We start from the raw sequence: 16,837 nt of genomic DNA on the forward strand, positions 1-16,837 counted from the left end.
CCTGTTATAATAACCTGCACTGTTCTGGGAAGGCTTTACACTAGATTTTGGAGCATGGCTGTGGGTATTTGCCCATTCAACCACAAGAGCATTAGTGCGGTCATCAACTAAAATGTACATACATAAATACACTTGAGTGCCAGGCAAGATGACACTTGAAACATCAGGGGAGAAGGCCTGGGGTGCAGTCAGCATTCCAATTCATCCCAAATTGTTCATTGGCCTTGAGGTCAGGGCTCTTTGCAGGTAACTTGACTTCTTCCACTCCAATCTTGGCAAGCCATGTCTTCATGAACCTTGCTTTGTGCACATAGGCATTGTCATGCTGGAACATGTTTGGGCTAGATATCTTAGTTCCAGTGAAGGGAAATTGTAATACTACAGCACAGAAGATTAAATAATTGTATAATTCTGACTTTGGGGTAACAGTTTGGGGAGGGCCCACATATGGCTGTTATAGTCAGGTGTCCAAAAACTGTTGGTCAAATAATGTACTTTTAATGTGGATTAATGTGGATCAGTGGGATGCAATTGTAAGTATCACACAATTAAGTGACAGTATAAACTTACCCATTGAGGTTGTGGCCAATGTCTGTCTACCCACAAACTGTGCTGGGCCCATGCCATCCAAAAAATCACTGAACTGAGCATCCGAAGCCAAACAAACACCACTATAATTTAGACTGGGAAGGAAAGCACAAACCCATGTTAATTTTTAAAAATATTTTAGTATAAATGTCCTTAAAATCATTTCAATATAATGCCAAGTTCATAAATATAGACAAAGTTCTGAGGACCTAGTTTAGAGTAAGTACGTTAATCTAAATCTCATTTGTGTTCATTTTTTCAAAATCTGTAATCATAATAAAGACAAAAGTAAACTATTCCCTTCCCACACAAGTACACACTGCAAAAAACTGAAAACTGAATTTGAGGAGAAAATTCCTTAATACTAGTGAAATTATCTTGCTGTATGGACAGATAATTTTACTTGACAAGACATCTTGGAATACGTTGGTTATAAGGCCAAAAAAAAAAAGTGTGTTTCCGGTAACCCGACCGATTGAGAATTTCTGCGTCGAAATTGCCGACCGTAAAGTTTTTATTACAAATTTCCCTCGATATTTTAGTGTAAGCGGCGTTAGTTTGTCATAATTTTTTGTTTCAATGCATTCAAGTTGTGAAAGAAACGATAAAAAGTAAAATGTTTCGCCACTTCTATCAGCCCTCCTGCATAAACATGGAAGCGCACTTGTATACTGAAGGAGGAAGGGAAAACTGAGCCGAGGCGCCATTTTGAATCCTCATTCAAGGCTGTAATGCAAATTGCTTCCTCTTCAATATACAAATGCACTTCCATGGCAGGGAAAAACACTATGTTTTGCCGCCTATGTAGTCCCCTATTTATACAAATAGGAGTCATTCAGGATTCAGCCATGTTTTTGCTCGGTCTTTTTGCTCGACCCAGGTTCTACAGTAGGCTAGGCTAGGCCGTCTGCTTTTAATGGAAGTAGCCTAGCCTAGGACGTTATTTTCATGTTATTTCTTGATAAGGTGTTTTCACGTTATTACATGAAAATATCATGAAATAATGTGATAATTTCATATCATGAAATTACATGATGTTATGTTATTACACGATAAATATATTGTAAAAACGTGATAACTTTGTTAACAATATCTTTTCACGTAATTACTTGATTCTAAGCCAATTTTTTTGAGTGTGGCAGCAATACGCTTCCGTAGATCATAACTCGAACTCTCGTGATTTTTTTTTATTCGTTTAAAGATTTAAAACACTTTTATTTTATTATGATGTGTGGTATAAAGGATTCTGTGCCAAAATACTATTTTGTAAGATGTTTACTTGTGTTAATTTTTTTGAACAAAATAAAAAAAAAAATTAAGAAAAAAAAAAACTTTTTCCTACCTACCGACCTTATTTTAGTATTTCATGTTACCGGAAACACACTTTTTTTTTTTGGCCTAATCTAGAACGAGTTTTAATAATCTCAGAGTTGATGTCTTATATTCTTCTACTGTCAAGTACGAGACAGAAGAACCAAGTGCGTGACACAAACACAAGTTGATTTATTGATAAAGGGGAAAGGGGATGGGGAGAGAGTCTGAGTGGTGGCTGCGGCTGAGCACGCAGTGGCAGTCGTGGTTCCCTGGGAGTGGGGGTCTGGGTGAGGCAGTGGCAGGAGGGTCCTTTGGAGTGAGTGGCTGCAGGAGCTGGGACAACACCGGGCACAGACTGGAGCAGGGGGCAGGCAGGTACTGGCAGGTTGTTCGGGGCAGGAGAGCAGTCGTGTTGGGTCAGGCAAGTCTTCAGTCACGGAGATCAGTTGTGTAGAGAGCCAGCGAACAGGAATGTGTTGCATCACAGACGAACTGACACTGAATGTCTGGAGACCTGTGCCTTAAATACACACACACAAAGGAGCAGGTAACAAGAAGCAGGTGACAGTGATTAAGGGCACAAAGCAGGTGAGCTTCCTGATTGGTTAGAGCGAGAGTGTGAGGGGGTGTGGCAGCCAGGCAGGGTGTGGTGGAATATTACCCAATTAGTCGAGCAGGGAGCAGACTCATGACAGAACCCCCCCTCAAGGGACGGCCCCAGAAGTCCCAAGAAGAGAGACACCGAGCAGGGCAGGCGGAGGGGGGAACCGGAGGAGGGTCAGAATTCCTCCGACCTGACAGTGTCCATGGTTTCATCCTAAGAGGGCAATCCACCATCCGATGGCACCGGATCAGGTTCAGAGCCAGAGTCGGGGGCAGGCGCAGGCACAGGATCTGGTTCAGAGTCGGATTCAGGGGTAGATGTAGGCACAGGATTGGGTGGAGGGCAAGCCGGCTGGACAGACCCGCGTCGGGAACCCCTTGGTCGGCCCCTCCGGATGGAAGGCTGGTCAGGATGGAGGCAGTGGAAGTCGGAGATGAGTGTCGGGTCCACAATCCTCCTGGCGGGGACCCACATCCTCTCCTCAGGACCATAGCCTTTCCAATCTACCAGGTACTGAAGGGCCCTGCCCCGCCGACGTGACTGAAGCAGGCGTTCAACGGCGTAGACTGGACCCCCCTCAGTGAGGCGAGGAGGAGGTGGCGGTGGTGCATTTGGGACCAGGGTGCTTTCATGAACCGGCTTCAGTTTGGAGACATGAAACGTCGGGTGCACCCTCATCGACCTAGGCAGTTGCAGCCGGACTGTAGATGGGCTGATTACCTTCTGTACAAGAAATGGGCCAACGTATCGGGGTGCCAACTTGCGTGACTCCACTCTGAGTGGCAGGTCCCAGGCCAAGAGCCACACCTTCTGGCCCACCCGGTACATAGGGGCTGGAATCCTCCGTCGATTGGCCCCAGCAGCATAACTGGCAACGGATCTGAGGAGGGTGGTCTGAGCTTGGGCCCAGGTTCGGCGACAGCGACGGACGTATGCAAGGGCAGACGGGCAGGATGCATCTCCCTCCTGACTTGCAAACAGCGGTGGTTGGTAACCATACACGCAGTGGAAAGGGGACAAGCCAGTGGCAGAGCTCAGAAGGGAGTTGTGGGCATATTCCACCCATAAGAGATGTTGAGCCCATGACCGAGGATTGCATGAAGCCATGCAGCAAAGGGACACTTCTCCAGCTCCTGGTTGAGTCACTCCGACTGCCCATTAGACTGAGGGTGGAAGCCGGATGTGAGACTGGCAGTGGCCCCTAGGAGGTGGCAGAACTCCTTCCAGAACGAAGATGCAAACTGCGGGCCCTGGTCAGACACAATGTCCCTAGGAAGCCCGTGGATCTGGAACACCTGCTCTAGGACCACTTGTGCGGTCTCCTTTGCAGAGGGCAGTTTTGGCAATGGAACAAAGTGGGCCATCTTGCTGAATCTGTCCACGGTGGTGAGGATGACTGTGTTGCCATCAGACGGGGGGAGTCCAGTAACAAAATCCAGCGAGAGGTGGGACCAGGGTCGCTTGGGCACCGGCAGGGGTTGAAGTAACCCTGCAGGTGGATGGCTGGGGGTCTTGTGCTGATTGCAGGTGGGGCATGCTCTCATGAAGTCACGGACATCTCTCCTCAGCGAGGGCCACCAGAACCGCTGGGAGAGCAGATGAATGGTGCGCGTGACACCGGGATGACAAGTTAAGTGAGAGTCGTGACCCCACTGAACCACCTGAGATCTCAGATGTCCTGGAACGAAGAGGCGGTTGTCAGGGCAAGTACTAGGACCCGGCTGGTTTCGAATTGCTTCTCTGACCTGTTCCTCGAAATCCCAGGTCAGAGCAGCGACAACACAGGAACTCGGGAGGATGGGGGACGGGTCTTCCACTGGTGCTTCACTCTTCTGAAATACACGGGAGAGGGCGTCGGGCTTCGCATTGCGTGAACCAGGACGATAGGAGAGTGTGAAATTGAACCACGTGAAAAACAGGGACCACCGGGACTGGCGCGAGTTCAATCTTCTGGCTGTTCGTATGTATTCCAGGTTTTTATGATCTGTCCAGACAAGGAATGGAACGCTCGAGCCCTCTAGCCATTGTCGCCACTCCTCCAGAGCGAGTTTGACAGCAAGCAGCTCACGGTTCCCAATGTCGTAGTTTTGTTCAGCTGGGGACAGTCTGCGGGAGAAGAAGGCACAGGGATGCAGTTTGCCGTCCTCCGCTGCGCGCTGGGAGAGCACTGCCCCGACTCCTACGTCCGATGCATCCACTTCCACCACAAACTGCCACTCAGGGTCGGGCATCTGGAGGATGGGAGCTGAAGTGAAGCGTGTCTTGAGTGTCTTGAATGCCTTGTCTGCCTCCAGGGTCCACAGGAACGGTGCTTTAGTGCTGGTGAGGGCAGTGAGTGGAGATGCCACCTTGCTGTAATTCCGAATGAACCTCCTGTAGAAGTTGGCAAAGCCCAAGAATTGTTGCAACTTCTTGCGGTTCTCTGGTACGGGCCAGGATGTCACTGCCGATACCTTAGCAGGGTCCATCTGAATGGTCCCCTCTGCCACTATGTACCCCAGAAAGGACATGGATCTGGTGTGGAACTCACATTTCTCTGCCTTGATGAAGAGTGAGTTTTCCAGGAGACGGCACAGGACCAGCTGAACGTGATGGATATGGTCTGACATGGATCTTGAGAATATCAAAATGTCATCCAAATAAACGAATACAAAGATATTGAGCATGTCCCGGAGGATGTCATTCACTAGAGCCTGGAACACTGCTGGGGCATTGGTGAGGCTGAAGGGCATGACCAGGTACTCATAGTGTCTGGTTGGTGTATTGAACACCGTCTTCCACTCATCGCCCTCTCTCATGCGCACCAGGTGATATGCATTCCTGAGGTCGAGTTTAGTGAAGACGGTGGCCCTCTTGAACAGCTCAAAAGCAGATGACAAGAGTGGCAGAGGGTAACGGTTTTTGACCGTGATGTAATTCAGTCCTCTGTAATCAATGCATGGATGGAGAGAGCCATCCTTCTTTCCAACGAAAAAGAATCCAGCTCCGGCAGGGGAAGGTGACGGGCGGATTATTCCAGCAGCCAGGGAGTCATTGATGTAATCCTCCATGGCTCTCCTCTCGGGTGCAGACAAGGAGTACAGACGGCCCTTCGGTGGTGTGGTGCCCAGCAGGAGGTCTATGGCGCAGTCGTATGGCCGGTGAGGAGGCAGAGAGGTGGCTTTGGATTTGTTAAAGACGTCTCGGAGACCATGGTAACAGGCAGGCACATTAGAGAGGTCAGGGACAGAACTGGTGGTTTCGGGATTGGTGGGCACGACAGCCCCCTTTAAGCAGGTCCGGTGACATTCCCTCCCCCACTCACATATCATGCCGGTCTCCCGGTCAAGGTGGGGGTTGTGTTGATGCAGCCACGGATAGCCGAGGATGAGGGGTGGTCCTGGTGAATGCAGAAGATCAAACTGGATGGCCTCCTGGTGGTTTCCTGATAGTAGCATGACAGGTGCTGAGGTGTGAGTCACTGTGCCGAGTGGATGTCCGTCCAGGGCTCGTGCGGGAACAGGTGTGGACAGGCGGTGGCGCCCTACGCCCAGTTGTCGAGCAAGCTCTGCATCCATGATGTTGGCCTCGGCTCCGGAGTCGACCAGGGCGGAGAGTGTATGGGTGGAGTTGGGGAGCAGAAGACGAATCTGGAGCAGGGGTTTACAAATTGGGGGAGGCTGAAGACATGTTGAGCTCACCCGGATCTCCCCTACACCCGGTGAGCTCTGGCTTTTGCCGGACAAGTAATGACTCGATGGCCCTCACCCCCGCAGTATAGGCACAGATTGGATGTTAAGCGGCGCTGGTGCTCTTCAGGAGTGAAGGTGGCACGGCCAATCTCCATGGGCTCCGGCTGGGTTGGCTGGGCTGGGGGGGCGACTGGACGAGTCAGGAAGGCAGAAGATTCACCCCGACTGTGGACGGCGGACTGGCTCTGGTGCTCCTTCTCACGCCTGTGGGTCTGGATCCGGTGGTCGATACGAGCTGCAAGGGCAATGGCTTCATCAAGGGTTGGTGGCAGGTCATGAGAAACGAGTTCATCCTTGATGTAATCGGCCAGACTGTGAAAGAAGGCGTCCACCATGGCTTCCATATTCCATGAGCTGCGTCTGGCTAAAGTGCAGAAATCGATTGAGTAGTCAGCTATGGTCCGATTTCCCTGACAGATGGTCATCAGTGCACGGGATGCCACTGCTGACGAAAAGCCCAGGTTGAATACTTTAATCATCTCCTCCGCAAACGCCCCGAAGGTGGCACAGGCTGGAGTCTGTCACTCGAACTCAGCTGCTCCCCATAGTCGAGCCTGGCCCGTCAGGTGGGTGATGACAAATCCGACTCTGGCTCCCTCAGTCGCGAAGGTCCTGGGTTGCAGTGAGAACTGGAGTCGGCAGCTAGTCAAGAAGGCCTGGACCTGGGTTGGGTCACCATCGAAGTGCTCAGGGTTTCCGATCTTGGGCTCTGGGGTGGGAGTTTCAGGAGCTGGAGCATCGGGCACAGGAAGAGGCGCAGAGGGAAGGAGTGGTGCTGAGGGAGCCGGAGCAGGAGCAGGCGGACTGGACAGGTTAGTCAGCATCTGGATCACCTGGGCAAGTTGCTCTTGTTGTTGTTGGATCTGCCGTTGATGCTGATGGCCGATCTGGATTAAGGATGCAATGTTGGCAGACATCCTGGTCACATCTCCCTCAGCACGTTCAAGGCGGTCCAGGGCTGATGGTTCGTGCGCTGGTTCCATGGTGGTCAGTTCGTACTGTCAAGTACGAGACAGGAGAACCAAGTGCGTGTCACGAACACAAGTTGATTTATTGATAAAGGGGAAAGGGGATGAGGAGAGTGAGAGTCTGAGTGGTGGCTGTGGCTGAGCGCGCAGTGGCAGTCGTGGTTCCCTGGGAGTGGGGGTCTGGGTGAGGCAGTGGCAGGAGGGTCCTTTGGAGTGAGTGGCTGCAGGAGCTGGGACAACACCGGGCACAGACTGGAGCAGGGGGTAGGCAGGTACTGGCAGGTTGTTCGGGGCAGGAAAGCAGTCATGTCGGGTCAGGAAAGTCTTCAGTCATGGAGATCAGTTGTGTAGAGAGCCAGCGAACAGGAATGTGTTGCATCGCAGATGAACTGACACTGAATGTCTGGAGACCTGTGCCTTAAATACACACACACAAAGGAGCAGGTAACAAGAAGCAGGTGACAGTGATTAAGGGCACAGAGCAGGTGAGCTTCCTGATTGGTTAGAGTGAGAGTTTGATGGGATGTGGCAGCCAGGCAGGGTGTGGTGGAATATTACCCAATTAGTCGAGCAGGGAGCAGACTCATGACATCTACACTGCAAAAATGACATCTTAACAAGTTATAATATCTTGAATAAAGTTGAAACGATCGAGCATTTCCTATTAGAAGAATACAAGACACCAATTCTGAGATTATTAAAACTAGTTCTAGATTGTAACCAACTTATTCCAAGATGTCTTGCCAAGTAAAATTATTTGTCCATGCAGCAAGATAATTTCACAAGTATTAAGGAATTTTCTCCTCAAATTCAGTTTTCAGTTTTTTTGCAGTGCACATTGTAAGTACAAGAACAAACACTGCAGAAGAGCTATAGTAGAAAATGATCAGCAGCTTTAAATTACTGTGGACCTCATGTAAAAAATCATGTCTGAGACACAGAATCCAAAGGTCATTCCAAAACTGCACCATCAAGAGCATCAGAACTGGTAGCATTTGGTTTGTATCAATATCAAACCACTCCTGCACCAGAGACAATGTCAGAAGTGTCTTACCTGGGCGAAGGAGAGAAAGAACTGGACTGTTGCTTAGTGGTCCAAAGTCCTCTTTTCAGATGAAAGTATATTTTGCATTTCAATTGGAAATCAAGCTCCTTGAGTCTGAAGGAAGATTGCAGAGGCACCTAATCCAAGGTGTTTGAAGTCCAGTGTGAAGTTTCTACAGTCTGTGATGATTTGGGGTGCCATGTCATCTGCTAGTGTTGGTCTACTGTGTTTTATCAAGTCCACTGAGCAAAAGTCCAGTTCTTCTGACATTGTCTCTGGTTAAGGAGTGGCTTGATATAAGGAATGCAATAGTTGTAGCCCCTTTCCTGAATACATCTGTGTGTGGTGGCTCTTCATGGACTAACACCAGCCTCAGTCTACTCCTTGTGAAGCTCTCCCAAGTTCTTGAATTGACTTTTCTTGACCATCCTCTCAAGGCTGCAGTCATCCCTGTTGCTTGTACACCTTTTCCAGCCAGCTTTTTCAGCAATGACCTTGTTGGTTCTGTATATGATCATCTTCTGGACAACTATAAAGTCAGCAGTCTTCCCCATGATTGTAATTGCGTGTACTGAACTAGACTGAGAGATACACGGCATTTATACCGTTTTACTCAAACTCAGAATGAAATATTCTAATATTTTGAGATACTAGATTTCTGATTTTCATGAGTTATAAGCCACAATCATCAAAATTTAAACAAAAAAGGCCATGAAATATATTTCACTTTACATGTAATGAATACAGAATATATGACAGTTTACCTTTTTGAATTAAATTACAAAAAAAAGAAACCTTTTTCACAATATTGCAATATTTTGAGATGCACTAGTACTTCAGTATTGGGATGCACACAACCAGACTCAGAGGCAGTTTCCTCCAACAAACACATAAAAGTGCTGAATAACTGCACACTACGCTAGTCAGATATTAATTGCTAATTACACATTGCACATTATCTTCATGTAGGATAGTGTACAGACAGCACCATACTACTGCACACTACACTTTATTTACCCACTTAACTGTTGATGCCAGGAATTGTTTGCTGACAGTTTCTCACCTGTGTTGGTATTTAAACTAATATATATAATCCAGCCACTGGGGGTGCATAAGCATACTCTTGGTGCCAGTCCCAAGCCCGGATAAATTGGAGAGGGTTGCGTCAGGAAGGGCATCCGGCGTAAAACTGTGCTAAATCTAACATGTGGAATGAAAAGAGAAATACCATACGGGATCGGTCGGGGCCCGGGTTAACAACGACCACCTCCGGTACTGTTGGTCAACAGGGTGCTGGTGGAAAGTGTGCTACTGTTGCACCAAAACGGAGAAGGAGAAAGAGAAGGGGGAGGCGTGTTAGGAGAAAGTGTGAAAGATGGAAGGGAAGGAGCTTAGAATTGAGGGTAGGAACACTGAATGTGGGAACATTGACTGGCAGAGCGAGAGAGTTAGCAGGTATGATGGAAAGAAGGAAGTTGGACATTTTGTGTGTGCAGGAGATGAGGTGGAAAGGAAGCAAGGCCAAGAACATTGGAGATGGATACAAGTTGTTTTATTATGGAGTTGATGGAAAGAGAAATGGTGTTGGTATTGTTTTGAGGAGAGAGTTGGTCAACAGTGTGATTGATGTGAAGAGGGTGTCAGATAGGCATGAAGTTGGAGATTCAAGGGGTGGTAATCAATGTTGTGTGTGCATACGCCCCACAGGTTGGATGTGAGAATGAAGAGAAAGAGTCTTTCTGGGAAAAGATGGATGAAGTGGTAGAAAGTATACCGAGGGAGGAGTGTGTGCTGATAGGAGCAGATTTCAATGGATATGTTGACGAGGGAAACAGAAGAGATGAGGATGTGATGGGCAAATATGGTGTAAGAGAGAGAAATGTGGAAGGGCAAATGGTGGTTGATTTTTCAAAGAGGTTGAATTTGGCAATAGTCAATACATACTTTGAGAAGAAAGAGCAGCACAGGGTGACATTTAAGAGTGGAGGAAGATCTACACAGGTGGACTACATACTCTGCAGAAGGGGTAACCTGAAGGAGATTGGAGACTGTAAAGTGATGGCAGGGGAGAGTGTAGCTAGACAACATCGAGTGGTCATGTGCAGGATGAGCTTGAAAGTGAAAAAGAGGAAGCGTGAAATAGTGGAGCCGAAGATTAAGTGGTGGAAACTAAAAGAGGTTGAACATCAGAAGGAGTTTAGGGAAGAAATGAGACAAGCATTGCGTGGTCATGGAAGTCTGCCAGAAGATTGGAATACTACTGCTGTACTAGTAAGAGAGGCAGCAAGGAAGGTGTTAGGGTGGTCATCGGGAAGGAGGAAGGAAGACAAGGAGACATGGTGGTGGAACAAAGAAGTGCAGGAAATTATAAAAGAGAAGAGGCTAGCAAAGAAGAATTGGGACGATCAGAGAAATGAGGAAAGCAGGTGGTTATACAGAGAGATGAGACAGAAGGCAAAAAGAGCAGTAGCGAAGGTGAAAGCAGATGCATACCAGGAGTTGTACGAAAGACTGGAGACCAAAGAAGGAGAGAAAGACCTGTACAGACTAGCTAGGCAGAGAAACAGGGAAGCAGGGATGTACAGCAGGTAAGAGTGATGAAAGATGGAAATGTGCTGACAAACAAAGAGAGTGTATTAAGAAGGTGGAAAGAGTACTTTGTGGATTTATTAAATGAGGAGAATCCAAGAGAGAAAAGATCAGATTCATTGGAGACAACAAATCAGGAAGCAGAGTTGGTTAGTAAGGATGAGATGAGGGTAGCCATGAAAAGAATGAAGACTGGGAAAGCAGTCGGACCAGATGGTATCCCGATTGAGGCTTGGAGATGTTTGGGTAGATGGCTGTGGAGTTCCTAACGAGATTGTTTAATAAGATCCTAGAGAATGAGAAAATGCCAAATGAATGGAGAAAGAGTGTGCTAGTCCCAATATACAAGAATAAGGGAGATGTATAGAGCTGCAGTAATTACAGAGGAATAAAATTGATGAGCCACACCATGAAGCTATGGGAAAGGGTATTGGAGGCGAGATTGAGAAGAGAGGTAGCAATCTGTGAACGGCAGTACGGGTTTATGCCAAGGAAGAGCACATCGGATGCAATTATTGCTTTAAGAATGTTAATGGAGAAGTACAGAGAAAGCCAGAGAAAGCTACATTGTGTGTTTGTAGACCTGGAGAAGGCATACGATAGAGTGCTGAGAGATGAGTTATGGTATTGTATGAGAAAGAGCGGAGTGAACTAGAAGTATATTAGAGTGGTGCAAGACATGTATGAGAACAGTGAAACAGCAGTGAGGTGTGCAGTTGGAACAACTGAATGGTTCAAGGTGAAGGTGGGACTCCATCAAGGATCTACTTTGAGTCCTTTCTTGTTTGCCATAGTGATGGATAGCTTGACAGAAGAAGTGAGGCAAGAGTCACCATGGAACATGATGTTTGCGGATGATATTGCGATATGTGGTGAAAGTAGAAAGGAGGTTGAGTTGGGTTTGGAGAGATGGAGGTATGCATTGGAACAAAGGGGAATGAAGGTGAGCAGTAGCAAAACAGAATACATGTGCACCAATGAGAATGGGGATGAGAGTGTAGTGAAGATGCAAGGAGTAGATGTAAAGAAAGTTGGTGAAATCAAGTACCTGGGGCCAACTGTGCAGGAAAATGGGGGCTGCGATAGTGAGGTGAGAAAGAGAGTGCAGGCAGGGTGGAGCAGTTGGAGAAGGATTTTGGGAGTAATTTGTGTTAGGAAAGTCCTAGCAAAAGTGAAAGGTAAGATGTATAAGACAGTAGTGAGACCAGCTGTGATGTATGGATTGGAGACCGTATCCTTAATGAAGAGACAGGAGGCAAAGTTGGAGGTGGCGGAGTTGAGGATGTTAAGGTTTGCGATGGGAGTGACAAGGCTGGACAGTATAAGGAACGAGCACATCAGAGGGACAGCACACGTGGAGAGCTTGGGAATTAAGCTAAGACACTGGACTGCGTCTATCCATCTGTTTTTGGATCGTGACTGTGGGTCTGGGTATTGGTTTTGTGGCCTGGGCTTTTACCCATGTTTTACACCTACTCGCCGGAGGAATTAAAAAGCCTTAGTGCACGGCACCGCTTGGATTCCGTGGTATTTAATCTGTGTCTCCCTATTGGAACTGCGCGCCGCCCTCAGTACATTCACCGGTCTCCGCGCTCTCTGACTGCTCATTATGCTTCAGAGTCTTCCATACCCATCATATGGATAACAAGAACACTCATGGAGTTAATCATGGTGTTCTTCGCTTACTTGGGAAACTGCAATATTCTGCTGTCTCTGTATTGTCACCTGTGTTTCCTGCGAAGATTGGCCTTTTAAACTCCCGTTCCATCACCAACAAAGCATCACTCATCAATGACCTAATTATCCAAAAGACCCTGGACATACTTCTGCTGGTGGAAACATGGCAACAGGCTGAGGACTATCTACATTTAAATATGTCTTCACCAGCTGGATACACATATCAAAGCCACGTCTCACAGGGAAAGGTGGCGGTCTAGCTGCAGTTTTCTGATGTGGTTTGAAACTTAAAGAGATTGTTTTTCATGATGTTACATCCTGTGAATATCTGGTTTTGAAAACCTTCGCTCCCACACCGATGTTGCTGATCTTAATCTATCGACCTCCCAAACCATCACCATCTCTTTTTCTGTCTGAACTGAATAAGCTGCTAACTGTAGCCTCATCTGTCTGTACTGCTATCATTCTTCTGGGTGACTTTAATATTCATGTTGACATTAGTTGCTCCCTTACTGATGAGCTTTTGACTGTCTTTAAATGATTTGGTTTAACTCAGCATGTTGACTTTCCCACACATAATCATGGTCATATACTTGACTTGCTTTGCTCTACTGGTATAAAAATTGTATCTGTATCAGGTTCTGATGTAGGTTTTACTGACCACAAGTTGATTGAGTGTTGTCTCAGTGTGCCTTCTTCTAAACTTCCTCTGCGTTCTACTGTCACTTTCCGTAATCTTTCTTCTATTGATGTGCATTCTTTCTCTGCCTCTCTCCTCTCTTCTTTTTGTAAATTTACTGAGGTTTCCTCTCCTGATGATACAGTTTCTATTTACAGTAATACTATATCTAACACAGGGCGGCACGGTGGTGTAGTGGTTAGCGCTGTCGCCTCACAGCAAGAAGGTCCTGGGTTCGAGCCCCGGGGCCGGCGAGGGCCTTTCTGTGTGGAGTTTGCATGTTCTCCCCGTGTCCGCGTGGGTTTCCTCCGGGTGCTCCGGTTTCCCCCACAGTCCAAAGACATGCAGGTTAGGTTAACTGGTGACTCTAAATTGACCGTAGGTGTGAGTGTGAATGGTTGTCTGTGTCTATGTGTCAGCCCTGTGATGACCTGGCGACTTGTCCAGGGTGTACCCCGCCTTTCGCCCGTAGTCAGCTGGGATAGGCTCCAGCTTGCCTGCGACCCTGTAGAAGGATAAAGCGGCTAGAGATAATGAGATGAGATGAGACTATATCTAACACACTTAATATTTTGCTCCCCTTAAAACTAGACAGGTCTCCGCAAATCGCGCCTCTCCTTGTTTCACCTCTGAGCTTAGGGCCATGAAGGCCAAGGGAAGGCGGCTAGAGCACCTTTATAAGAAAACTGGCCTTACTATTCATCTTTCACTCTTCTCTGAACACATCGCAAAATATAAGGATGCTCTTAATGCTGCCCGATCCTCCTACTACGCTAATATCATTAAGAGTGGCAATCATAGACCCAAAACTCTGTTTAATACAATAAATAAACTTCTTCAGCCTCCTTCCTCAACCACTCCCAGTTCCCCTGCTCAGTGTCAGGCTTTTTTGGATTTTTTCAAGGATAAAATTGACAGTATTTACCAACACTTTCATTCTGAAATTCATTCTTCTGTCTCGCAAGTAGCTCTTTCTCATAAAGCTGACTGCTGTCTCTCTGCTTTCTCTCCTGTTGATTCTTCTAAAGTATCGGAAATTATGACTAAGTCCTCCTCCTCCTCATGTCTGTTGGACCCTGCACCCACTGCACTTCTTAAATCCTGTGTATCTGCTATCTCCCCTTATATTGCTCATATGATTAATCAGTGTTTTGCTTTAGGCACTGTTCCCATCTCCCTCAAAATTGCTTCTGTTACACCAATACTAAAGAAACCTGGTCTAGATTCTTTTTCACTGTCCAATTACAGACCCATTTCAAATCTCCCTTTCCTAACTAAAGTAATGGAGAGAGTTGTAGACTCTCAGCTTCATACTTTCCTTGCTCGTTATGATCTCTATGAACCCTTTCAGTCAGGTTTTCACAATCTGCACAGCACTGAATCTGCTCTCTTAAGAGTTATTAATGACCTCCTGCTCTCAACTGATGCTGGTCATCTCAATGTCTTTGCTCTCTTGGACCTCACAGCTGCCTTTGACACTGTACATCATGAGATACTCATTTTCAGACTATCTTCTTTTGGTATTACTGGCTTAGCTTTAGCTTGGTTTCAGTCATATATAGCAAACAGGCAACAGTTTATCTCTATTGGTGTTCATAAATCATCCACTGCTACTGTTGCTCAAGGTGTGCCTCAGGATTCTGTCCTTGGTCCCCTTCTTTTTATATTATATGTTTCTCCTATAGGCCAGATTATTTGTAACCATGGCCTTAACTTTCATTGTTATGCTGATGACATTCAAATCTACATCACTATCACTTCTTCCATAGCCTCTGTTCAGCTGCTAAGGACTTGCATCACTGACCTTAAGCAATGGTTGAATAAGAACTGCCTTAAACTTAATGCTAGCAAAACTGAGGTTCTATTAGTAGGTACCAAAAGACAGGTTCTGAAGATCTCCAGTTTTACTATTGACATTGATGGTGTGTCTATACATCCTTCCCAAGTTATAAAAAACCTTGGAGTTCTCTTTGACTTTACCCTTACATTTGAACCCTATCTTAAACTAATTACTAAGAATGCTTTCTTTCACCTCCACAATATTGCATGTCTCCGCCCTTTTCTCTTGGAAACTGATGCCAAAATGTTGGTTAATGCATTTATTTTTTCTCATCTTGACTATTGAAATTCTCTCTTTTATGGTCTCCCTGCGGGGCGGCACAGTGGTGTAGTGGTTAGCACTGTCGCCTCACAGCAAGAAGGTCCGGGTTCGAGCCCCGTGGCCGGCGAGGGCCTTTCTGTGTGGAGTTTGCATGTTTTCCCCGTGTCCGCGTGGGTTTCCTCCGGGTGCTCCGGTTTCCCCCACAGTCCAAAGACATGCAGGTTAGGTTAACTGGTGACTCTAAATTGACCGTAGGTGCGAATGTGAGTGTGAATGGTTGTCTGTGTCTATGTGTCAGCCCTGTGATGACCTGGTGACTTGTCCAGGGTGTACCCCGCCTTTCGCCCGTAGTCAGCTAGGATAGGCTCCAGCTTGCCTGCGACCCTGTAGAACAGGATAAAGCGGCTACAGATAATGAGATGAGATGAGATGGTCTCCCTGCCACATTGCTCAATCGCCTGCAGTACATCCAAAGCTCAGCAGCTAGAGTCCTCACACTCACCAAGCGCACTGCTCATATTACTCCTGTTTTACAGCAACTGCATTGGTTGCCAGTTATTTCTCGGATCAAATACAAAATCTTGCTTTTAACCTATAAAGCTCTTCATGGTTTTGCCCCTTCCTATCTCTGTGAGCTAATTCATTTGTACTGTCCCTCCCGCTGACTCAGATCTTCTGTCTGTGGACTTCTAACTGTTCCACGTTTTAAACTGGCATCTATGGGTGGCAGATCATTCAGTGTTGCTGCTCCTAAACTTTGGAACGCGTTACCACAATCGCTCCATGACTGTTCCACTCTCTCTTCCTTCAAAGCTAACTTGAAAACTTTTCTCTTTACCTCACACTACTCTTTCTAGTGTGGCTCTTTTTTTTTGGTAACTCCTGCGTAAAGCATCCTTGGGTTTGTGAAAGGTGCTATATAAATTGAACTTATTATTATTATTATTATTATTATTATTATTATTATTATTAAGAGAGATGAGACTGAGATGGTATGGGCACATCCTGAGAAGAGATGCAGAGCATGTTGGAAGGAGAATGTTAAGGATGGAGCTGCCAGGCAGACGAAAAAGAGGAAGGCCAAACAGGAGATACATGGATGTGGTGAGAGAGGAAATGAAAGTGGCAGGTGTGGTAGAGAAGGATGCGGAAGACAGGGAGCAATGGAGAAGAAAGATCCGCTGTGGCAACCCCTAATCGGGAGCAGCCAAAAGAAGAAGATATATATATATATATATATATATATATATATATATATATATATAAAAGGAAGGTGAACAACATCTCATCTCATTATCTCTAGCCGCTTTATCCTTATACAGGGTCGCAGGCAAGCTGGAGCCTATCCCAGCTGACTACAGGCAAAAGGCGGGGTACACCCTGGACAAGTTGCCAGGTCATCACAGGGCTGACACATAGACACAGACAACCATTCACACCTACGGTCAATTTAGAGTCACCAGTTAACCTAACCTGCATGTCTTTGGACTGTGGGGGAAACCGGAGCACCCGGAGGAAACCCACGCGGACACAGGGAGAAC

The 16,837-nt window shown here is 46.8% G+C and overlaps 1 protein-coding gene across 4 annotated transcripts in view; it reads right to left on the bottom strand.

Annotated features, from left to right (window-relative positions):
• Nucleotides 1–16,837, bottom strand: part of rims4 (regulating synaptic membrane exocytosis 4) — a 236,866-nt gene that overhangs the window by 58,680 nt on the left and 161,349 nt on the right. For all 4 annotated transcript variants that reach the window (XM_060918196.1, XM_060918195.1, XM_060918197.1 and 1 more), the window contains one exon: nucleotides 571–683. In XM_060918196.1, coding sequence (XP_060774179.1) covers nucleotides 571–683 — 113 coding nt within the window. The remainder of the gene's footprint in view (nucleotides 1–570; nucleotides 684–16,837) is intronic.

Source organism: Neoarius graeffei, chromosome 4 (genome assembly GCF_027579695.1).
Source record: "Neoarius graeffei isolate fNeoGra1 chromosome 4, fNeoGra1.pri, whole genome shotgun sequence".
NCBI lineage: Eukaryota > Metazoa > Chordata > Actinopteri > Siluriformes > Ariidae > Neoarius > Neoarius graeffei.